This window comes from Dasypus novemcinctus, chromosome 4 (assembly GCF_030445035.2).
Source record: "Dasypus novemcinctus isolate mDasNov1 chromosome 4, mDasNov1.1.hap2, whole genome shotgun sequence".
Classification (NCBI taxonomy): Eukaryota; Metazoa; Chordata; class Mammalia; order Cingulata; family Dasypodidae; genus Dasypus; species Dasypus novemcinctus.
In genome coordinates, this window is record NC_080676.1 from 15,697,194 (window position 1) to 15,722,262 (window position 25,069).

General features: G+C 36.3%; 1 protein-coding gene across 2 annotated transcripts in view; it reads right to left on the reverse strand.

Moving 5' to 3' along the window:
* Positions 1-8,181: 8,181 nt before the first annotated feature.
* The window catches only part of LOC101413223 (phospholipid scramblase family member 5), a 40,181-nt gene continuing 23,293 nt past the window's right edge, over positions 8,182-25,069 (reverse strand). The window contains exons 5-8 of one of the 2 annotated variants that reach the window (XM_071214451.1): positions 24,454-24,615; positions 14,746-14,907; positions 10,824-10,906; positions 8,182-10,728 (exon numbers count right to left, since the gene is read on the reverse strand). In XM_071214451.1, the coding sequence (XP_071070552.1) occupies positions 10,868-10,906; positions 14,746-14,907; positions 24,454-24,615 (363 nt within the window). In that variant the 3' untranslated portion in view covers positions 8,182-10,728; positions 10,824-10,867. The remainder of the gene's footprint in view (positions 10,729-10,823; positions 10,907-14,745; positions 14,908-24,453; positions 24,616-25,069) is intronic. The other variant, XM_071214450.1, reaches the window with a different exon arrangement.

A 25,069-nucleotide genomic window follows, 5' to 3' on the forward strand; every position in this document is an offset into this window, starting at 1 on the left:
AGAGTTACACACGGCAGCTGAGAGAGCGTTGACTTCCTATCCTTGGGAGATCTGTCGCACTCCCTAGTGAAAGAGCAACAGTGCCCCAGTGAAGGAGGATGGTCCAATGATGGGCCCTTGGTACTGATGACTATGCTTGTGAGCCTGTGTACTTGAAATTTCAACTAGGCCTGGAGATGCAGGTTGCCTAAGAGTTACCTCCTAAGAGCTTCCATGTTGCTTAAATGTGGCCACTCTCTAAGCCAAGCTCAGCATGGAAATGCATTACCTTCCCCCCAGAGTGGGACATGACTCCCAGGGATGAAACTCCCTGTTGCTGAGGGAGTTTACCCAAGCACTGGCTGGTAATGTAACTAGAAAAAGACCTCAAATAAAAGGGGAAATGTAAAGACAAGTGAGTTTATATGGATAAGAGACTTCAAAACGAGTCAGGAGGCTATCAGAGTGGTTGTGCTTACACCAATCTCAGCAGGATCCCAGAGACAGCCAAAGGATACAACCCCAGGTAAAGGTGCTCCTAAGGGTTATGGAGAACCCAGGTCCTATAGTCATGGCAGATGGCTCTGGGGTTCAGTGCCTTGCCAGTGGGCCCTATTTTGGAATTAGTACTCCTGAGAGTGATGGGCTCAAATGTGACCTCTCTACATATGCCTCTTCTGCCACTTTTACTGAACCTGTGGTTGGTGCTGGGGTTGATGTAGGCTAGGAAACTTGAATCTCTGGACTGTCCATATGCCATTTGGGACCAGAGCCTCAACAGAATTGCAACTCCTACTCTCTGGTTCATTTAACTTACCCAGGTTATCTAACAGGGAGTTGAGGACGGTCAACCACCACACCAGGGAACCGAGAGAGTCTACAACTGCAAGCAGGAGAATTCCATCCATTAGCCATGTGGGATCTAAGCCCCCTTTCGATTTAGAGGTGTAATGGACATCACCATTCCAGTGTCCTCAGGATGGAGGAATAAAATATGGATTAGAGTGAACTTACTGGTATTCTACTATAGAATTATTGTAACTCTAGCAATGGAAGAAATTGTACCACTGATGTGGAGACAGTGCCGATGGGGGTTACTGAGGGCAGGGAGAGGGAAGAAGAGGTGTTACATGGGGGCATTTGCAGTACTTGGAGTTGTCCTGAATGACACTGCAGGGACAGATGCAGGACATTATATATCCTGCCAAATCCACTGAATGGACTGGAGGAGAGTATAAGTTACAATGTAAAGTATAATCCATGTGTAACAGTGCTCTAAAATGCATTCATCAAATGCAATGAGTGTGACACACTGATGAAAGAGGTTGTTGATGTGGGAGGTGTGGGGGTGAGTGGGGATTTGGGTATATGGGAGTCTCATATTTTTTGATGTAACATTTTTCATGATCTATGTCCCTTTATAAAAAGACAATAACATATTTAAAAAAGAAAATAAAATTATATTCCCCCCCAAAATAAAGTGCATATGCATATGTGAAAAACCTATAGCTAGCATTGTTCTCAATGGTGAAAGACTGAAAGCTTTCCCACTGAGATCACAAATAAGACAAGGATGCTCACTGTTACCACTCTTATTCAATATTGTTTTAGAAGATCTTTTAGCGCAATTAGGATAGTTAAAGAAATAAAATGCACCTAAATAGGAAAGGAAAGTAAAACTTTCACTATTCACTGATGATATAATCCTATATCTAGAGAATCCTGAAAAAACCCACAACAAAGCTATTATAACTAATAGATGAGTTCAGCAGAGTGTAGAATACAAGATTAATGTGCAAAAGTCAGTAGCATTTTAATGCACTACTGATGAGCAATCTGAGGAGGAAATTAAAAAAAATTCATTTATAATAGTGACTAAAAGAATCAAACATTTAGAAATAATCAGACTGAAGGACATAAAGGAACTGTATTCATAAAACTATAAAGCCTTGCTAAAAGTAATCAAAGAAGACTTAAATAAATGGAAGGGCATTCCATTTTCATGGACTGGAAGACAAAATATGGTTAATGTTAATTCTACCCAAACTGATTTACAGATTCAATGCAATCCCAATAAAAATCCCAACATCCCTTTCTGCAGAAATGGGAAAGCCAATTATCAAATTTATTTGGAAGGGTAAGGGGCCCTGGATTGCCAAAAATGCCTTAAAAAAGAAGAAAGAAGTTGGAGGACTCTCACTTCTTGACTTAAATAATATTTCATAGATACAGAGGTAAAAGCAGCATAGTACTGGCATAAAGAATGGAACTGAATCAATAACCCAGAAATAGACCCTCACATCTACAGTCAAGTGATTTTTGACAAGGCTATGAAGCCCACCAACCCAGCTGGGCCAGGAAAGTTTATTCAACAAATGGTGCTGGGAGAAATGGATATCCATATCCAAAAGAAAGAAAGAGGACCCATATCTCATACCTTATACAAAGATGAACTCAAAATGAATCAAGGACCTATATATATATACAACTGTAAAACTCTTAGAAGAACATGTAGGAGAATATCTTCAATATCTTGTGGTAGGTAGGAGTTTCTTAAACCTTACACTCAAAGCACACGCAACAAAAGAAAATGATTGATAAATGGGACTTCCCAGAATGAAACACTTTTGGTCTTTAAAAGACTCAAGAAAGTAAAAAAGCAGCCTACTCGAAGAGAGAAAATACTTGGAAACCACATATCCAATAAGAGTTTGATATTCATACTATAGAAATAAAACATACAAATCAATGATAAAAAGTCAAGCAACCTAATTAAAAATGGGCAAGAGACTTGAATAGACATTTCTCCAAAGAGAAAATACAAATGGCTAAAAGGCACTTGAAAAAAATACTTACCATCACTAGCTATTAGGGAAATGTAGATCAAACCTACATTGAGATACCATTTCACACCATCTAGAATTGCCATTATCTAGAAACTACAAGTGCTAGGAGGAATGAGGAGAAAGGAACACTCTTTCACTGTTGGTGGGAATGTGGAATGGTGCAGCCTCTGTGGAAGACAGTCTGGCAGTTCCTCAAGAAGTTGAATATTGAGCAGTTATGTGATCCAGCAATACCATTACTAGGAATATATTCAGAACTGAAAGCAAGGACACAAACTGCCATTTAGACACAAATGTTCATAGCATTATTCACAATTGCTAAAATATGGAACCAGTGCAAGTGCCCATCAACCTATGAATGAATAAACAAAATATGGTATAGATTACAATGGAATTTTATTCAGCTGTAAGAAGAAATGAAATCAGGATGCATATGATAACATACATGAACCTAAAGGAAACTGTGTTGAGTGAAATAAGCCAGACACAAAAGGAAAAATATTGTATGGTCTCACTAATATAAACTAAATATGATGAATAAGCTCACAGAGTTAAACTCTTAATGTATAGGTTACTAGGAAATGGAATGGGGATTGAGAATGGGAGCTGATGCTGAATGCATGTAGCATTATTATAAAGGTTAATTTTTAAAGTGTGGAAACAAATAGAGTTGATTCTAACACATTATAGTGAGTATAACTAACTACTGACTTAAAAATGTTACTGTGGTGGGATGGGTAGTATGTGGACATAAATGCCAATTGAAAGGAAACTAGAGAATAATTTAGTTAATATATAAATGATTGCAATGGTGGATGAAGATCGTGTTTAATAGTATAAATACAAGAATGCTTTTCTGTTACAAGTGCTAAGAATATAGCAATAAAAAGGAAAATTACAACAAATATAACTAAAGGATGATAGTTACCAGTAATATTGTACTATTTTGCAGCAAAGGCAAAGAAGATATTATTTCAATTCTCAGGGACAATATTAGTGGGGAATAAGGGGCATTGAATTCTTCCTTTTGGGGCAATGAAAAAGTTCTAAAATGGACTTAGTGATGACAGCACAACTGATGAAAATGAGAGTCATTGAGTGTACACTTTCAATGGATTGTACAAAGCATGGGACTGCATAACACAGAGAATCCAGTGGTGGAAGATGAACTGTGGTTAAAAGGACAAATATGAGATTGTTCTCTGGTGAATGACTACAGATATGTAATACTAATACAGGCTGTTAATAATAGGGTGGATTGAGTGGAAATATACCAAATGTAAGATATGGGCTATAGTTAGTAGTAATATTTTGGCAAGTTTCTTTCATAGTTTGTAACAAATGTTTCACTACAATGCGAGGTGGTGGTGGTGGGGAAATATTTGGGAGCCTTGTATGAGGACATACATGTTTGTTTTGTAAATTCGCAAGTTTCGCTATATACTTCTAGTTTAATATGTTCATATATGAATGATATTCTTCAATAAAATTTTATTTCAAAAGCAATCAAGTGATAAAAGATATTTATGATATATTGAACAGAGGATATATTTTGTAAATCTTCTATGTTTGATAAGCTATTAAAAACCTTTCTCCAATATCATTTAAACCTTGTATAAAGAGTTTTTTTCAGGTTTGCACATTAATTGTTTAATCTTTTTATGTGTAGAAGAAAAGCACAGAAATATCCATAAAAACACCACAGATATACTGTCAACGGATGAAAATTTTAAATTGTTATTTATTCATTGCTTCTCCCATAATCTACACTATTAGTGAGGACATTACTTACTCAGCTCTTAAGGAGATTAGAAGACCTTTTTCCTAGATTACCAAATTCTCCATCCATGAATTTTAAAAATTCTTCTGCTATCTCCTGTCCACTCATCATAGGACATGAATAGGAAGCTACCAGATTTGAAAAATCTGGCAAGTCACTTCATCTTTCCGAATATCAATTTCTTCATCTGTATATCTGATCTTACAATGATCTTGTTGTGTTGTATTGAAATTAGTTGAAGAGATGTTTGTCAGAAGTCTAGTGCAGTACCTACTGTGTGCTCTTTAATGCTAGGTTTTACATATTCAAAAAGCATTTCATCCTATTTCAGTTTTGTTTTAGGCAAGGTCCTAATTTTCATATTTGGAATATCGAATTGAGCTTTAAAAACCTGATATTTATTATTAAATAAGGAATGCTCTGACAATGCATTTTGGTAATAATACCTGGCAGATACTTATAAAATCAACTAGGGTTTTCTCTTTTACTTTGCCAAGGTTTCGATTATTTTTTACTTTCTTTTGAACAAAGATCATTTATTCTTTAATTGTTTACTTTAAATTATTTGAATTTGTGATGCCTACCATTTTACACCTGAATATTTATGACAAGCCACAAAACATGTCACCTACAATCTCCACTTATTTTTATGGCAAAAGAAAATCATAGTATAAGAAATGGACAAAATCCATTTGTAGTTTGAGAATTTTTATTCAAAAGTTTTTTCCTTCTATGATAACTCACATATACCAAAGCATACATATAAAGAGAAACTAAAAAACAAATTTAAAAAATGTTGTATTTATTGCTGAACCTGAGAATGTCAAAATATTATAAACAATAATTTCTTTTGAGCAATTGGAAAGGTTATGACATAGGGCAGTAAACATAAGAATAAGAGGAAATTGTGAAGTCTTGAAAATTTATTTTGTTTTTTCTCATGATGATAATAAAAATAATAATAAATGTATATAGCCCTCTATTTAAGGCTGACTTGCATCAGAATTTTGGTGAAGTGCTACATACACAGTCTGGATGATAACCCGAGCCTACAGATATAGTTTTGTGCTATACACAAAAACCTCTCTTTTGTAGGAAAGTATAGGTGATTTATGTAATCAGTTTTAGTCTCCTTCCTTCAGGATATTATGTGCTGGTTTCTAACCATCCACCCTCAATTGTGGTCCTTTTTTGTACCTTTATGTACATTCTTTTTTCACAGCACCTGTAATACTGAATGAATTATACCTGTTTTGGCATGTGGTTCAGCTATACCGTCAGATTCCTACAACAGAAACTGGGGAGTTATTCTTGAACTCTTAATATCCCTTATATCCAATGTCCAATCAAATGCCAGATTTTATCCGTTCCCCGTCCTTGTGTTGCCTTACAAAATGCAATGTGATCTAGTGCCTGGCCACCTTTCCTACTGAAACTCACACCTGTGCCTTCCTGCCCACTCTCCTTCTGTCATGCAGACTCCCGTGTTCTCCAGAGTTGCCAAGCAAGCTCTTTGTTTATAGCCTTCACATTTGTTCTTAGTAAATATTCTTTGACTTGCTTGCTTATTTGGGGGTCTCTACTCAAATGTGACAGACTTCTCATTTGTTTCTATTTCTTTGTCCTGATTTATTTTTCTTCGGAATGTTAAGAATGTAAACTTCCCACCCTCTTGGAAAGAATAGACCGTTGTTCACCATAGCAATGAATAACAATCGGAAGCAGTATTAAACCTGTTGAATCAATCAGTGACAGTTTCACAACAGTACTCACACGTCTAAAGTGTACCAGCCAGTGGTTTCCCTTTCACCCCACTTATGAAAGCCAGTTAGTGCTCTTACTCTGTTAAGTTTGTATCCATGACCTATAAATTCAACAGGCCAGCTTCTAATATCCATGCTTTTCCAAATCTGAAAAAGATAAGATCTGTTCTTTGCTTTGAAACTGTGTTTTAGAAGCCCAGTCCTCCTTTACTTAAGGAAACAATAGATCCTTAAGTAAGTTTATTGTTTTAGATACTAAGTGTTAGACTCTTCGTTGGTGTTTATTATCACCTATGATTACATTAGAGTTATCTGTTGGAATATTATTTGTCTCTGTTAGAATGTAAGCTCCATGAGGGCAGGTACCTTGTACCTTTTGTTTACCGCTGTACATATCATAGATTCAACAAATATTTGTTGAATGAACCTTAAAGGTAAGGACAATGTGCCTAACTTCTAGTACATATTTCCATAAAACATAACTTGAGTGAATGAATGAATGAATGATTCATCATCTTTGTATATTTTCAAATATTTCTTAAGGACAGTCTTGAAGAAAATCAGAGATTACTCAGATCTCTATGGGTCCTTTAATTCTCACATGGTCAATCTGTCTCTTCAGAGATATACTAGATGGAAAGATGCCCGCTTGCTTATTTAACGAATCCTTTTGAAGGACTTAAAGACAATACCAATTCAACATGTTTAAAACCAAATCCATTATCTCTTCCCCCAAACTGATTCCTCTTCTAATGTTCCCTTTGTAAGTAAATGGCATAGAGAATAATTTCTATTTTCCTTCACATCCCCATTTTGAACCCAACAATCAAGTAACATTGATTTTACCTGCTAAATAGACCTTGAATCTGCTCACTTCTCTCCCTTTACGTCACTGTCACATTAATCCAAACTACCATCACTTGTCACCTGACCTACACAATAACCTACTATCTGGCCCATAAGTATCTTCTTGGCCCTCTCACCAATCTAAATTTCACTCTGCATCTATCAGTCAACTGTTCCCTTAGAAACTTTGTCCAGATGCTTTTGCTAATAGGACAGATTCTAAAATCTTCAACATGGCCTATGGGCTCTTTTTATTCTTATCCAGAACCATATTCCACCTCACTGACTGAAATTGTCATGCCCTGCTCATCCCACATCACAAAACTTACACAAACTTTAGTACCTCAGCCTAAAACATTCTTCTCTCCCCTTTCTACTTCGGCTAAATCTTTTTTATTCTGCACATATTAAACCCAGCATCACTCCCTCACTTCCTCACCAGGTTTAATATCCTTTCCTTAACACTTCGTCGATTTTCTTTAAACACTTCCCATATTTGAAATTTAATCTTTGTTTGTATCATTATTGGATTAACAGCTATCTCTCCAACTAAATTCTTAGCTCCATAAGAGAAGGAAATACATCTATTTCTGGCATATAAGAGGTAGTCAGTAATTACTGATTAAGTAATTAATCAATTATTACTGAACAATGTTTGGGAGGCTCTTGAATCCAGTCCCGTCTTTCCTGGTACATCTCAGAGGACAGAGATGGAGCCTGCATCCCAACAGCCCAGGGGAGCCCAGGAAAGGCTATAAACCAGGAAAGTGAGACGCAGCTCCTTAAAGCCTCAGATTTTACACTGAAAATCAAAGGTCTCGCTGGTTTCTCAGGGACTTATGTTTGGTGAAAAAGAGAAAAGCATTGAAGTGATTGGAAGATCAATTTCACCTTTAATGAAGAAGGGGCAACAGGATGGGTCCTGTTTGCTGTGGTATACCAGTTCAAGAACAGAGCATGGCAGCAGTTTTTGTTGTTGTTTTTTTTTTTTTAGGTACCAAGGGATTGAACTGGCATGGGAACTTTAATGTGGGAAGCTGGCACTCAACCACTGAGTAGCTTTTATGTTGTTGTTTATTTTGCTTGTTTGTTTTTTTCAGGAGGCAGTGGAAACTCCCATGTGGAAGGCAGGAGCTCGCAACTGCTTGAGCCATATCCGCTCCCTTAGCAACAGTTTTTTATGGAAATGAGGTAAAATTTAAATTGAATGCAGTATTCAAAGAAGAATTTTTATCTTTAGTGATTCTCCAGGAGACAGATGTTGAAGAGCTCTTTCCACCAGTTTTAGGATTCAGTTAAATATTTGAAAAAATATTAGAAACCACTTGTCATATAAAAATGCCATATTTACAAAAGATATTTTCTTTTTCCCATTCCTGTCCCATTATGGACTCTCAACTGCTGCTGTTGTGAAATCTATCATAAAAAATTTTCATTTACAAATCCAAAATATAGGACCAGAAGATCAACTTTAGGATCATCTCTAGGTAGTGAATTCGGGGCACGGGACAGGGATGTAGAGTGAGGAGGGGGAAAGACGGGTTCTCAGGCATATCCTTCCACACACTGCCTGATACTGCTTTGCTTTCATTTCATTTTGTTACTCCAACAAGAAGTCATGTAAAGTGTGGTGCCTGACATGTAATAAGTCCTCAGAAAATGTCAGCTATTGCTCTCCATATTATCAGTTAATAAACAACAGCTTAAAAAATGCTATTTTCTTCAGTTGGTTATAATGACTGTACATCATCTAAACCTTTGCTGAAATAGTTTAAAGGGAAAGGGAGGAATTTCCAAGCTTTCCTGAACCATCACCACATCTCTGCAAGGTAACAAATGGCAAGAAACCACTGTTCAAAATGGCTAAGTGCTAAGTTTAGTGTTGCACCGTCAGCATTTAATAGAGGTAGATTCAAAGTGACGGTTTTCTCACAATAGGACTTTTTTCCCTCCCTTGACTGCCTTGCCTCCAATGTGTGCATGATACCAATGACATGTGAGGAACGGAAGGATTGCCTGGGAAAAGGTTGTGTGTTGGTTTGAAGTGTGGTTATTTTTGATGGATAGGGTTTAAACTACTCTGTCCCACAAGAAGACTATCTTTTATGGTTGACTGAGTCAAGATGTATTTTATGCAGGCCAGGAGATGAGATTATCAGAAAAGGTATAAAGTGAAGACAAAGAATGCTAAAGTAAACTGAGCCTGAAAATGATGGAGACAAACTTATCTTTTCCATCGTAAAACGCAAAGCCCTTACTCCAGAATCCAGCATGAAAATGATATTTGCAGGCTATTTGAGGAACTTAAATACTAAGTATGTTATTTTCAGTTTTTTTTTTTAAGGAGGTACCGGGGATTGAACCTGGGACCGCCTAAAAAGGGAGCACGTACTCACCTCTGAACACACTCATTCCCCTATTTCAAGGTTTTTACTTCCAAACAATTAATTTAGTAACAGGTGCTTGGAATACATTCTCTCTTCTAAGTGGAAGATGGCCTGGAGTTTCTCTAATCACCTTTGTATGTGGTACAAAATTTGGGTAGTATTTATGTAATTCTAAAGTAGAGCCAGAAAGGCTACATGGTTCCTTGCTTAAAACAAATCTGTTTCCCCTTTCCGAAAAGAGGAGAAAAGCTATCATTAGTCATTGAGAAGAAATTTTCCTGTTTAGTGGGTTTTGGAAATACATGGATAAGTAGGGCATAATAATCTGGCAGACTTCAAAAACATTAAAGGGTAAGGCATTCATTAATTAAATGACTCTTGCATCTGCCTCATGGATTAAGGTTTATTTGTTTTTATTTACTTATTTTTAAGGCCTAGAGGTGTCTTTTCACAGTCTTATATCCTTTTATTGGTTGAACTTTCACTGCAACTAAATATAATTTCTTTTATACACCCCTGCATTTACTAAATTGGAAGTCTATTTATATGCTTATTTAAGACTCTGGCAAGGGTAGATATTTAGAGCACACTTTGGTTTGTAAATATTTGCTTCTCTGTGGAGTGTATGTGTGTCTCTTGCCCCTAGAATGAATTGATTTTATCTATTTTTGCCCTCATTTTTAAATGTATTATTTACCTGACATTTAACTTGTCCATGGTAACCATATCTCACTGTAATAAGAAAATTAAGAAACAAAGTCAAAAGAGGCAACTTTTGAAAAAATATTTTAAAAATCCAGTCCTTTTGATTAGTAACCATCCTTGGTACCAGAAAAACTTCAAAGTGTTCTCTAAACATTGAATTTTCTTCAGTGATGCTGAAAGCCTTAGTTCTCATCTTTCATGAATACCCATGCAAGAACTTCAAAAGGATACAAAGAAAGAATGATAAACTCTCAAAGCAAATTTATGCTGAAACCAATAATTGTGTATTTAGCTATCATGCATCCACAACTAGATAAATACCTCATGAAATTATGTTTTAATAAATATCTTAATTAATATTTTGATACATAAAAGCAAATACTTAAACCATTCAGAAATGAAATCCAGACCCCAAGGGATTTCTAGAAAAAAATGAAAAAGAATTATTAGATAGTGCCAAATATAGACATCTTCAAAGGGAAAGAGATCATTCAAACTTGCCAAAACTTTTACTTACTGAAATATGTTCTGCATATTTTATTGTTTTCATCATCTTGCTTGTTATAATCCAGCCAGTGAATGTTCAAAGAACATAAAATCCTACAAATAAATAAACTGTGAATATAAGTGAATTTCCAAAAGGCAACACTGAAGATCAAAAGTCTGATGTGTAAGCTTTGATTATGTAAAGCAATTATATTTCCCAGTGGTGTTTTGGCAACATGTGATTTATCAGTAGGAGAAAAAATTTAAAAGTTTTAATCTTCATGATAATTATATGTCTAATTTTCAGAATACAAGTAACTTGGGAATCTCATCTGAATCTGCATGATATCACCAGTCAAATCTTGAGTGATCAAGACTGCATAATTAGACCGTAGGGCATTCTGGGTTAGTGTAGGAGCTGTAACAGTCATCAGCCTTTGAACAGGATTTAGATATATCATGATGGACTATGTCCAAAATTAGGTAGTCATCTGAGGAATTACTGAAAACTATACCAGAGGGAACTCACTGTGGGGAGGGGTATTGTGAAATGGCAACCTGGGACTAGAGGAGACCAAAATTTAGATTGCACATGTGACTTTTGTTCTTTCGATCAGGGAGTATCCTCACATAGCAGCTTTCTAAAGGTCTCTCAGCACAAGGTAATAAAATAAAGACAGCATTTAAAAACTAAAAACATAATTCTTCCTATCAAATTATGTAGAAAGATAAGTAACTTTTCTTAGGTACTACATATGAGAAATTGTTTCAAATCTATATTGGGAAGAGTGCAAGCATTTTATCGTATTATGGTAAGAAGAAAACAAAAAGAAATTGATGGGACTTGTTAGATAGTCTCAGTGAATATGTTTCTCCCTCAGACACTGGAGTTAAAACATTAGCTTTTCAAATGATTGAAGTGTTATCTAGACCAGGTTCTCAGATTCATAGCGGTATCACTTGGGGATCTTCTTAAAAATGCAGACTCTGGGGTATGGTCTGAATTTTTATTTCTAAAAAGCTCCAAGGTGGTGCACATGATGTACTTTGGGCAGTACATTAAATAGCAAAAGGACAATATTCACCTTTATTAAACCTACATCCCTTCAATCTCTCAAACATGGGCCAAGGAGAGAGAAAAAGTACTTTTTCCAGGAGGACACATTTAGGAAGTATTATGGTTTGAATTTTGTCCCACCCAAAAACATGTTCAAGTTCCAAATCCTAGCGCTTGGTCCTGTGACAGTGACTGTGACAGTTTGAAGCTGGGTGGATTCCAGAAAACCCTGTTCTTGAAGCTGATCCATTCCTGTGCATGTAAACCTACTGTGGGTGGCTCTTTTGATTAAATTACAGAGTAAGGTTTTTTTTTTTTATTAGATTGTGGAATCCAGGATGGGTCTTAATCCTCTTATTGGAGTCCTTTATAGACAGAGAAATAAAAAGCTACAGACAAGAAGAGCAGCTGCAGAAACAGAAAAAAACCTCTAGAAGTTGATGAACCCAGGAGAGAGAAATGTCACAGACAGAGCAGCCTGAAGCTGAAAGCAGCAAGGCCCAAAGGACAATGCAGGGGCCAACACCAGCAGACGCCACCATTGTGCCCTGCCACGTGAGAGGATCTACAACCCCCAGAAGCTGGTCCTTGGGGAGAAAAGCATTGCCTGATGAAGCTGTGATTTGCACATCTTCACAGCTTTGGAGCTGTAAGCTTACCAAGTTAATAAATCCCATTGTAAAATCCAACCTACTTCCAACATATTGCATTGGTGGCCTTTAGCAAACTAAAACCTTACTTGGAAATAGGGTTTCAAAAGGTGAGATTATTTAAATTGAAGTGAAAATGGATTAGGATGGCCCCTTATCCAGCGTAACTTCATTATAGGAAGAAGGACTTTGGACCCAGCCCCATGCACATACTGAAGATGGACGATGCCAAGGTTATAGGGAAACATCTACAAGCCAAGAAACGGCAAGGATTGCCAGCAAACACCAAGCTAGAAGAAGCAAGGAAGGATTCTCCCCTGCAGATTTCAGATGGAGCACGGCCCTCCTGACACCTTGATTTTGGACTCTGGCCCCTAGAGCTGTGAAACGATAAATTTCTGTTGTTGTAAGACAGCCAGTTTGTGGTACTTTGTTACAAGAGCGTGGACTGTAATGTGGACCATTGACCATGTGGTGCTGCGGTGCTCAGAGAGTGCAATGAATGTCCCATGATGATGTGGGAGGTTGTTGTTGTGGGAAGAGTGGGGTGAGGGGGGTGGGGTTGTATGGGGATCTCATACATAGTGTAAACAGGTTACATTCATGTTTTTTGAATGTAACATTAAAAAAAAAACAAAGACAAAAATAGTCTTAGGTAACTAAGACACAGGGTTTCTGAAAACTATTAATAAAAAATAATGTTTAAGGTACAGAAAATTGTAGTTCTATTGTTGAGTATATTTTTGTCATCACCACATCATATACGAAGTATGTGTGGCAGATTAAAGGTTATCTGTATTTTAATATGAACATCCAGTGTGGGTTTATCTAGAAAGGTTGAGTTAAGGTCTTGAGAGAGAAGAGTGTGTGTATATGTGTGAATGTGTGTGTGTTTGCAGGGGGTGGTGTTGAGGCATATAATAATCACATATTGGAAGGGTGAGCAGGAAGTGGCCAATTAAAAGTGCTGTCACGTGTAGGAGAGACTATAGAATAAATATTAGGTGACTGGAAAGGTTGACTGGAATTGGTAAGATTTGTATAAGAAAATGGGAATTAAGGATGTGTCTACTTAGTATAGAAACCCAGCATTCTACATGCATTCATTCTATTTTGTACTAATGGCAAGGAACCTGTTATCTAAAACAATTCCTTTAAAATTTTTGGAGAAATAATCTTATTTTTTTCTGTATTAAATTCTAAATGTCCATCAGTGATCCACTAGCAAATAATTTTTAGTTAATGCATTCTCAAATGTCTTCAGAAAAGAAGACTAGAAAGGGATAGTTTTATTCCTACTTAAGGGCATATTAACTTAACCGTAAGATTTAGGATTCTAAAACATTGAAGAACAGCAAAATATTAGAGGAAGAATCTAGCTTTCTTTGAAAAATTCCATAGGATTTTGAAAATGGTAGAAAAATAAGAAAGCTGTTAAAGGGGAAATTAGGAATGGGAGACAGCCAATCATTTTGGCACAGGCATTCTGGAGCTTCTGTTTTGTCATCCCTAATCTCCACACTAGAGAAGAAAGTGTTTTCAGTGAAATTGTATGTTGGAAAGCAAGGACACAGTGATAGTAATTGTGTAATAGTGGAATCTGGTACATATTAGGCCATTCATGCCATCTTCTGTTTTTCGTACATGTTGGAGGACATGGGCACTGACTACTCTGTTCACATGCTGAACGCCCCTGAGTTTATTGTTAAACAAGTCAGTCCTGAAATCCACTCAGGATAAATAATGAGATATTTATATTTGTGTGGTTTTTAAAATTTGCGCCCGCCCCGCCCCCCCTTGAGGCTTGCTTTCTTTCTGCTGTGTCCATTCTTCTGTGTTTTCACTTGTCTCCCTTTCTGTTGCATCACTTTGCTGAGTCAGCTCTCCATGGCGCTACTGGGCTGGCGGCGCTCCGCGGCATGCCGGCCCGGGGCCTCCCATAGGGTAGACAAGAGTCCAGCTGATTGAGCCACAGCTGCCTCCCTATTTAGGTGATATTTTTCAGTTAAAAAGGCCAAAAAGCCTGAAATCTAAATTGAAGGTGAAAAGAGAATGGTAATTCAGTTGCTAAGGAAGTGAAGGGGAGGAGATGCCTCATAGAAATGCAGATCCAAAATGCTAGCCTTTCATACATAAAACTTACTCCTTGGGGATCAAAAGCCATGTAAAATGGGATTGGCTCAGTAGTAATTGGCAAATGAGAAGGAGAAACATAAAGCACCCACACCCTCTAAGGCCATACTTACAAAGAGGAAACAAGCACCGATCATTGCTGCTTTAACTGTCACATCTAGATCTGGAGGAACGTGAATTCCAAAGTTGTCTGCATTTGTGAAAACATCATTTACAAATCCTGACCAGTACTTTGAAATTTTCCCAATTGTAAGCTTTTCATTAATGGTTTTCACCTTTGAAAAGAAAATAAGAGATGGAAAAAAGGTGGTTTTTTATGTCTTAGTATATTTCATGAGAGATATGAATATTTTATTCAGGATCTCTAAGTGACAATTTGATGCTATTTATCCTTTTATAGAAGCATAGGTTTGTAGATTTAACATTCCATATTACTTTTCAGCAATTTTGCTTTTCTAGCAGTTTTGAATTCACCTTAACTTTTTTTTTATAAGCAGGTGGAGAGTATAAAAGCAATAAATAATTAAGACCAGGCTACCACAAGATGGCAGCAGGTACACAGTCTCAATTACAGGGTCCAAAAATAAAGGTAATTTCTTTACCTGAGATCTCTGTTTTAAACCTGAATATTCATTTAAAAAATTAAAAAGTAAAAAGAATAAGAAAGAAAACATTTTTGAGAAAGATTTTAGGAGGAACTAAATTAACTTCTAAGTACCATCCATAAACTTTTTATTACTAAAATTTTAGAATTACTGATAGTAAAATAGTACCAGCCATTGCATAACTTCATTTTTACATTCAACTCAGATATTTATAGGATATTCCTTTCTAATAACCCTGAAGATTATTTTTATGCTGAAAAATAAATAAATAAAAAGTCTCCCTGGGACTACTGCACTGCACAGGAAATTCAGACCAATTTGACATCAAAAGCTCTTCAGTCTTTCTCAGCTAAAGGAAATGAAAATTCAACTTCATCAACAATTCATTTTTTTTCCCCTCTTTGCCATCCTCATGCTGAAAGCAATTCAAAATAAACTTCCACCTTCTATATTGGAGTAGGGAATAGAGAAAAGTATTCAGGTTATCTCTATACCATAAATACAAAAATTCTTAAGTTTAAGTTCTCAATCATAGAGCACACTTTCATACATTACTCTTAAGAATGCCATATCAAATCCTTTTGGAGTGGGGTGGAGTTAGGACAGCTCACTTCAAAACATATCTTGTAATCTAGGTGTATAGTGAAACAGATCTCCCACAACTGAATGGTCAAGATAGGACACGCATTACTGAATTAATAAATAAAAACTCAGTACACTGTAAAAGTAAAATAGACTATTTCTTCTGCTTAAGATGTATTTCTAAGAGATGCTGTTGAAATAGTCCATATTGGAACAGATTGAATTTGCAAACACCTATTGATCTTTAACATTCAAATTACAAACCTGCAAAAATGACTTTCACTTAATCCATAGTTGTAAATAGGAAAAAGCTTAATATTGAAATATTTTCCCTTACTTCCTCAAAAAGTGAGTGTTTTGAAATAATCATCCTATCATTTTCCATTATGCATATCATTCCATTATGCATATCCATATCATTATGCAGAGAAGGCATTCTCTGCATAATTCTTCTCACAGGCTCTTTTATCTGCCTCTAAGAATATAGATAATAGGACAATCAAAGGAATTACTATAGAATGGAACACAAAAGTGGTCTTGTCCTGATTTGTGGGTGAGTTTGCAGCTGGCTTCTTTTTTTGATTTTGTCTTTTTTAAAAAAAGATACATAGATCACAAAAAATGTTACATTAAAAATTACAAGAGGTTCCCATATACACCCCCCCACACACACACACACATACTCCTCCCACTTCAACAACCTCCTTCATCATTGTGGCACATTCACTGCATTTGGTGAACACATCTTGGAGCACTGCTGCACCACATGGATTATAGTTTACATTGTGGTTTACACTCTCCCCCAGTCCATTCAGTGGGCTATGGCAGGATATAGAATGTCCAGCATCTGTCCCTGCGATATCATTTAGGACAACTCCAAGTCCCGAAAATGGCCTCACATCCCATCTCTTCTTCCCTCTCCCTGCCCTCAGCAACTACCATGGCAACTCTCTCCACATCAGTTATCAAGTTTCTTCCATTGCTAGAGTCACAATAGTTCCATAGTAGAATGCCAGTAAGTCCACTCTAACCCATATTTTATTCCTCCAATGTGGGGAAAGGTAGGAGGTCTGGGGAGCAGAGCATATGGAAATCCCTATACATTCTCCATAACATTTATGTAATCAAAGTGTCTTTTAAAAAATAAAGAGTGGGAAAAAAGGAAGCATAAATCCCTTTACCCCCCAAAAAGAAAAATGTTCCATATGATCCAATATTAGAGGGCAAGCTTATGATTTATAGTTTGAGTTTATACTTTATTTATATTAATGCTATTTTGTTTTATACCATGGTTTTCAATCTGTGTATTGCAAGAATGTAAGAGGAAAGGAGGAAAAAATATTTCTTTTTGTGAACTATCCATTTGTGTTTGTAATACCTGGACTAAAGTCTAGTCCATTACTGATTCTGGGATTTGAGAGGACCCACTAAATAATATATCTTTAACCCACTGCATTTCTGAATAAAAAGATGATAAATAGCTGGTGAAAAAATACACAACTATGGGATGCAATGAAGGCAATGCTCAAAGGGAAATTTATAACCCTAAATGCTTGCATTAAAAAAAGAAGAAAGAAATGACTTGAAGGAAATAAATGTGCCTGAAAAAGAAAAAAAAAACTATAAACCTTTTTATATGAGAGGAAACTGTTTTACAAAACTGATTTAACAAGCTTCTTTTTTTGTGTTTTGTTCCCACTGTGTTTATTAGTAATATTAAAAAATGTTAAAAAGAAAAAAAAGACAATTCTCAGTTCTCCAACAGCTCTCATCCCTCTCTCTTGCTCACACAACACCTGACTCATTTCCTCAGGGCTAGTTCAAGATTGAATCTGTTCATCGCTGCTTTCATAGAAAACAACCAAGGCCAGGGATGTGGGGAAAAGAGTGATTGTACTGTCCACTTCCACACAGAGACAAGCCAGGTGGAGATGTACAGATTTCAAACCCAAGGGCCGGCAGCCACACCATGACAGTCTAACTAAAATGGCTGGAGAGGGGACAGGCAGGCCTGCTAGAGGATCTCCAGAATGTCTCTCTGGCCTGCTCCGGAACCAGAATGACTGACACTGCGAGAAAGGGGAGGAGCAGGAGGCACTCTTATGGACTGTCACAGTTCTCCCATGTGGGGGGTGGGCAGTCAAGAGGGCACCAAGAGCCTCACTCGTTTTGGCAGATAACTTATCCTAGTGGTGGGAAACCACACATATGGCACTGTCATTGCGAACGGTTTCGAGGGATGCCCAGCTCCCAAAGCACTGTGGCCCCAGACCATAGTGGTGGGCATCATGCTACTGATGCCAGAACCACAAAATTCAGAAGCAGGGCAGTGACTTTTGGGAGTAACTCTGTACCAGTCACTCAAAATAGACCCCAGGCCAGCCAACCCGGTGAGTTGCACAGAGCAGCTGCCAACAACTGAAGTGGGGTACCACTTAGAAAGGACTTTAAACCCCACAGCTGGAAGAAGGGAAATCGCGCCATGGCTCTCAGGAATCAAGGGCAATCCTGCAGGACAGGTGGACAGATGCCCAAGTAACAGCACCACCAGGTCTCCTGTTCAACAGTTACTTGGGAAGGGGAAGTGGATATTTGCTTGTGCTGTAATTCCACATTAATCTAAAGCACCAAAAATAGGCTGGGTTGATATTTTCAAAATCTGTAAAATATTGGTCATAAAAAAAGACAAAACTATATGTACCTCGACAACTTGGTATTTAAAGAGCTGGCCGTATTTAAAATAATGAGACATTTATTGTTTTCAGTAAGAAGAAATAGTAGTCTGGATCATAAAACACATGCAACTATAATTAGGTAAAAATGTTTTTATGAAAATATTTAAGATCCATGATTATATTCAATTTATTAAAATTGTTCTGTATAAGATTTGCACTGGTCTAAGAAAAAAGTTACTACCAAGGTAATAAATTTTTGTAGTATGACTTTTAAAAAAAATTCTTGGAGCTAGTATGTCTGGAATTATTGACATGTACATCATGGGTCTTATAGATTATTTCAAAATATATTATTTTCTGAGGGATTTTGGGAAGATGGCATCTGATTAGGTAGACAAAGCTCAGCTTGCTCACAAAAACAATGGAGAAAGAGCCAAAAGCTGCCACAGGGAACTACTTTCAGGGTCAGCAGGCCAGGTCAGGGCTTCCCACCTCCCACAAGGGTGAGGGAAAGAGTGGCAAGAACCCTAAACAACCAAATGTGAATTACTAAACACCCCAGCCTCTGGCAAGAGCTCCCTTCCCTCATTCCCAAGATATTAAGCAGGAAGAAAACCCCTGGCTCGTTGTAGCTTACTGAGAGGAGAACAGATATCTTCCTCCCTGTCAGCTGTTAAAAGGGAGAAAGGGAGGGAGTGCCAGGGTGCTTTTCTTCAGTGGATCTGCTTGCAGAATCTGCTTTGGTCAGCTCTGGCTAGACCAAAACAAAGGAAAATCATGAAAGATACACCTCCATGAAAAGGTGTGCCGATGAGTACCATCTTCAGGGCTACCTGGAGATCGCATGCACAAAAACTGCAACTGGGTTTCTGTTCTCTAACTTCTGGTGAAAGTCTGCACTCCAGTAGTGAGTCCCTGACATGATTTTAATAAATTAAGCTGGACAATTTCAAAGACTTAGGATTAGTTGAACCACAGCTCAAAGCAGGGCTTTAAAAAAATAGTAACAAAAGACAAGAGAAAGAAATTGGCTATCAGAATAAATTTGCCAACATATTCAAACGCCTAGACATGAGCAAAAAAAATTACAAGCCATACTAGGAAACAAGAAGAGATGGTGCAGCCAAGGAACAAACAAAATGTTCTGAAGAGATACAGGATTTAAGACAATTAATCAATGATAAGCACACAATTCTCCTAAATCAATTTAAAGAATTAAAATAAAATATGACAAAAGAGATAAAGAATATTAAGAAGACACCGAGTAAGCATAAACAATAATTTGAAAGTCTTCAAAGAAAAGTAACAGACCTTATAGGAATGAAAGAAATGATGGATGAGATTAAAAATACATTAGAGGCATATAAGAGCAGATTAGAATTGCTTGAAGACAGAATTCATTTTTCTGAAGACAATATCTGATATGGGAAAGACATGAGAACACAAAGCAAAGAGAATGGGAAAAATGGAATAGGGTCACAAGGAATTGAATGACAACAGGGAACACAAAAATAGATGCATTATTGGTATCCCAGAAGGAGATGAAAATGTAAACGGAGCAGAAATAATATTTGAGGACATGATGACTGAAAACTTCCCTACCCTTATGAAAGACATAAATATCAATATCGAAGAAGGACAATCATCCCAAACAGAATAAATCTGGATAGACCTACCATGAAACACCTACTATTCAGAATGATAAATATCAGAGATAAAGAGAAGATACTGAAAGCAGCAAGAGAAAGGCTAGCATTTCTCTCCTGGAACTTCAGTAAGATTAAGTGTTGACCTCTCATCAGAAACCATGGAGGGGAGAAGAAAGTGGTATGATGTATTTAAGGTACAAAGAGAGAAAAACTGCCAGCCAAGAGTTCTGTATTTGGCAAAGCTGTCCTTCAAAAATGAAGGGGAGATCAAAGTCTTCATAGACAAACAAAAAAAATGATAGAATATGTTACAAAAAGACCAGAATTACAAGAGATACTAAAGGAAGTGCTACAGACTGAAAGGAAGAAGCAAGGGTGAGAGGATTGGAGAAGAATGTAGAAATGAAGATTATTAGAAAGGGTAAATTAAAGAATAAAAAATAGACAATAGGAAAATATGACAAGAGAAAGTCAAAGTCTAAGTGGATGAAGTGAGTAATGCCTTTATAGTAATAACATTGAGTGTTAATGGCTTGAACTCCCCAATCAAAACACATAGACTGATAGAATGGATTTAAAAAATGAGGCATCTATATATTGTCTCCAAGAGACTCACCTCAGACATAAGGACAAAACCAGGGTAAAAGTGAAAAGTTGGAAAAAGATATTCCATGTAAATAGTAACCAAAATAGAGCTGGAGTAGTAACTCTAATATTAGATAAAAGAGATTTTAAATGCAAAACTATTATAAGGGATGATAAGGTCATTATATATTAATAAAAGGGGCAATTCAGCAAAAAGAAATAATTATATTAAATATTTATGTACCTAACTTCAGTGCCCCAAGATATAAGAGGCACATACTGACAAGGCTGAAGGGAGAAATAGATGTCTCTACAATAATAGTTGGAGACTTCAATACACTACTCTCAGTATTGGATGGAACATCTGCAAAGAGCATAAATAAACAGAGAGCTTGAGTAGTATGATAAATGAACTAGACCTAACAGACATCCACAGAACATTACACCACAAAAGAGTGGGATATATATTCTTTTCAAGTGCCCATGGATTCTTCTCCAAGATAGACCATATGTTGAGTCACAAGACAAGTCTCAATAAATTTAAAAAGATTGAAATTATGCAAAACACTTTCTCTTGTCATAATGGAATGAGGCTGGAAACCAATACTGGATGGAAAAAGAGAAGATACATAAATACATGGAGATTAAACAACACACTTAAATAATCAGTGGGTCAAAGAAGAAGTTGCAAGAGAATTCAGCAAATATTTTCAGATGTGTGAAAATGAGAACACAACATTTCAAATCTATGGCACACTGCAAAAGCAGTGCTGAGAGGGAAATTTATAGTCATCGATGCTTAGATTAAAGAAGAAGGAAGAGTTAAAATTGAAAACCTAACTGCACATTAGAGGAACTAGAAAAAGAATAGCCAAGTAAACCCAAAACAAACCAAAGGAAAGAATTAGTAAAGATCAGAACAGAAATCTATGAAATTGAGAACAAAAAAGCAATAGAGAGAATCAACAAAAACAAAAATTGGTCTTTGAGAAGATCAACAAAATTGAGAAACCCTTAGCTAGACTGACAAAGAAAAATACAGAGAAGACACAAATTTTAAAAATCAGCAATAAGAGGGAAAACATTACCACTGACCCTAAAGAAATAAGAGAGAGCATAAGAGTATACTATGAACTGTATACCAAAAAATTAGAAAACATAGAGGAGATGGACGAATTCCCAGAGACACAGAAAACACTTACACTGACCCTAGAAGAAACAGAAGACCTCAACAAACTAATTACAAGTGAAGAGAGTGAAACAGTCATCAAAAGCCTCATGAAGATGAAAATCCCATGGCCAGATGGCTTCACAGGTGAATTCTACCAATCATTCAAAGATTACCTAATACTAATCTTGCTAAAGCTCTTCCAAAAACTGAACAGAAAAGAATGCCACCAAACTCATTTTATGAAGCCAACACCCTAATACCAAATCCAGAGAAAGATACTATGAAAAAAGAAAATCACAGGTTGATATCTTTAATGAATATAGATGCAAAAACCCTCAACAAAATACATGCAACCAGAATCCTAAAGCACATTAAAAGAATTATATAACAGGATCAAATGGGTTTTATACCAGGTATGAAAGGGTGGTTCAACACTAGAAAATGATTTAATGTAATAAACCACTTGATAAATTGAAGAAGAAAAATCGCATAATCCTCTCAATTGATACAGAAAACTCATTTGATAAAATACAGCACACTTTCTTGATAAAGTCCCTCCAAAAGATAGGAATAGAAGGAAGCTTTTTCAATATGGTAAAGTGCAGATACAAAAAACTTACAGCTAGCATTGTACTGTACTTAACCATGAAAGACTGAATGCTTTCCCACTGAAATCAGGAACAAGAAAACAATGCGCAGTGCCACCATTATTATTCAATATTGTGGTAGACATTCTACCCAGAACAATTAGACTAGACAAAGAAATAAATAGGAAAGGAGCCCCATCTCACACCTTATATAAAAATTAACTTAAAATGGATCAAGGACCTAAACAACAATAAAACTTCCAGAATAAAATGTAGGAAAACATTTTCAAGATCTTACATTAGGGTAGTTTCTTAAACCTTACACCCACCTTATACCCAAAGCATGGGGAACAAAAGAAAAAAATAGATAAATGAGACTTCCTCAAAGTCAACACTTTTGCACCACTAAGACTTTGTTAAAAGGGTGGAAAGGTAGTTGACTCAATGGGAGAAAAGGTTTGGCAACCACATATCTGATAAGGGTTTAATATCCATGATATATAAGGAGAACATTACAGCTCAAGAATGAAAAGACAAACTATACAATTACAAAATGGGCAAAAGAAAAGACAACCATCCAAGAAGCAATAAAAATGGTGAAGCAACACATGAGAAAATGCTCAACATCATTAGCAATTAGGGAAATGCAAATCAAAACTGCAATGAGATATCATTTCACACCCATTAGACTGGCTGCTATTAAAAAGTCAGAAAACTGTAAATATTGGAGAGAATGTGGAGAGATAGGAATGCTTATTCACTGTTGGTGGGAATGTAGAATGGTACAGCCACTGTGGAAGACATTTGGAAGTTCCTAAAGAAGTTGAATATAGACTTGCCATGTGACCCAGCAGTACCATTACTAGGTATATACCCAGAAGAACTAAGAGCAGAGACTTGAACAGACACCTGCAAACCAATGCTCACAGTGGCATCATTCATGATTGCCAAAAGATGGAAACAACCGAGGTGTCCATTAACTGATGAATGGATAAACAAATTGTGGTGTATACACATGGTGGAATATTATGCATTGGTAAGAAGAAAAGGAGTCATGAAGCATCTGACAACATGGATGATCCTGGACAGCATTATTTTGTGTGAAGCAAGCCAGACACAAAAAGACAAATACTTCATGATTGCCCTATTATGAACTAAATATATTATGCGAAATATAAATATATTATGTGAAATATGGATATGGGAAAAATTTTATATATAAGACCATTTTTTCGTGAAGTGAACAAGTTGTAGGTTACTACAAAATGTTAATATCAGACAAAAAATGTTACACTAAGAAAAGGAGATATTATACTAAGTGAAGGAGACCAGAGTACTTCATATTGTTTGATTCCATTTATATAAAATGTAAATATAAATCAATTTATAAAGATGAAATTAGATTAGTGGTTATTTAGGGCTGAGGAAGGAACGTTATGGGGTGTGTAGTCTTTCTTTACAGAGTAATGAAATTTTTCTAAAATGTTTGAGATAATGAATGTACAACATCATGATTATACTAAAAACCAGTGATTATACACTTTGTCTAGATTGAATAGTATGATTATATATCCCAATAAAACTGCTTAATAAACAAATAAATAATTGTGCAATAATAGCCAGAAATAGCAGCTGTGTTTAGCAGGGGAAACGGAGAGATTGAGAGGTGAAGAATTTTTTTGTTTGCCTGTTTTTTTGTTTATTATTATTATTGAAATAATGAAAATGCTCTAATAATGATTGAAGGAATGAATGCACAACTATGTGATTATAGCAAATACCATTGATTGCATACTTTCAATAATTTGTATGCTTTATTAATATGCATCAATAAAATTGATTTGTTTAAAAATATTTTATAATTTTATTGCAGAGATATTTCATGACTTGAACATTTTAAAACTGAATTATGCAGCAAAAAGAAATCAAAACCCAAATGATAAATTCTTTCATTTTATCAGTCCTACCTCAAAGTCCACATCGCCAAAGCAGCCACACGTTGCACAAGGACCAACAATTTTCAAAATATCTTCTTTGTTTGCATTTTGGATTGCAAATTTAGGCAGAAAGGGGTCCCACTTCTGTGCGACATAACCAACTATAGTACCAGGAGGGGCTTGGATTTCTAACTGGAAGAAGAGATAATAATAAAGGAAGATTTTCTAAGTTAGGATATTGCAATTTTATTATAATGTCAATTTGCTTCTGTACATTATGCTGTTAAGAACTTCTTTTGTATTCTAGAAATCATTCTAAATATCCCCTTCTAAGAAAACAAAACAGTGCTTTTTCCATAATTTACAAAACTAGAGGAATTCACTGTATAGATATATGTTTGGCACTATGTCAAGTATGTGTTTTTTACCTTATTTCTTGAAGAGCACCTGTACCCTGACTGTCTTCTGTGCCTGGGACTCAAGCTTCTTCGACCTTTTTCGCCCCAAGTGTAACAGTTGGTCAATTACTGAAGAGCCCCCAGTGTGGTACTTCAGGTCTATTCCCTCCAAGTTCTAACCACAACACACATGAATTTAAAGCTGTACCTACCAGCTGCTAAATGGTCATGAATTCTTTTCCTGTCGT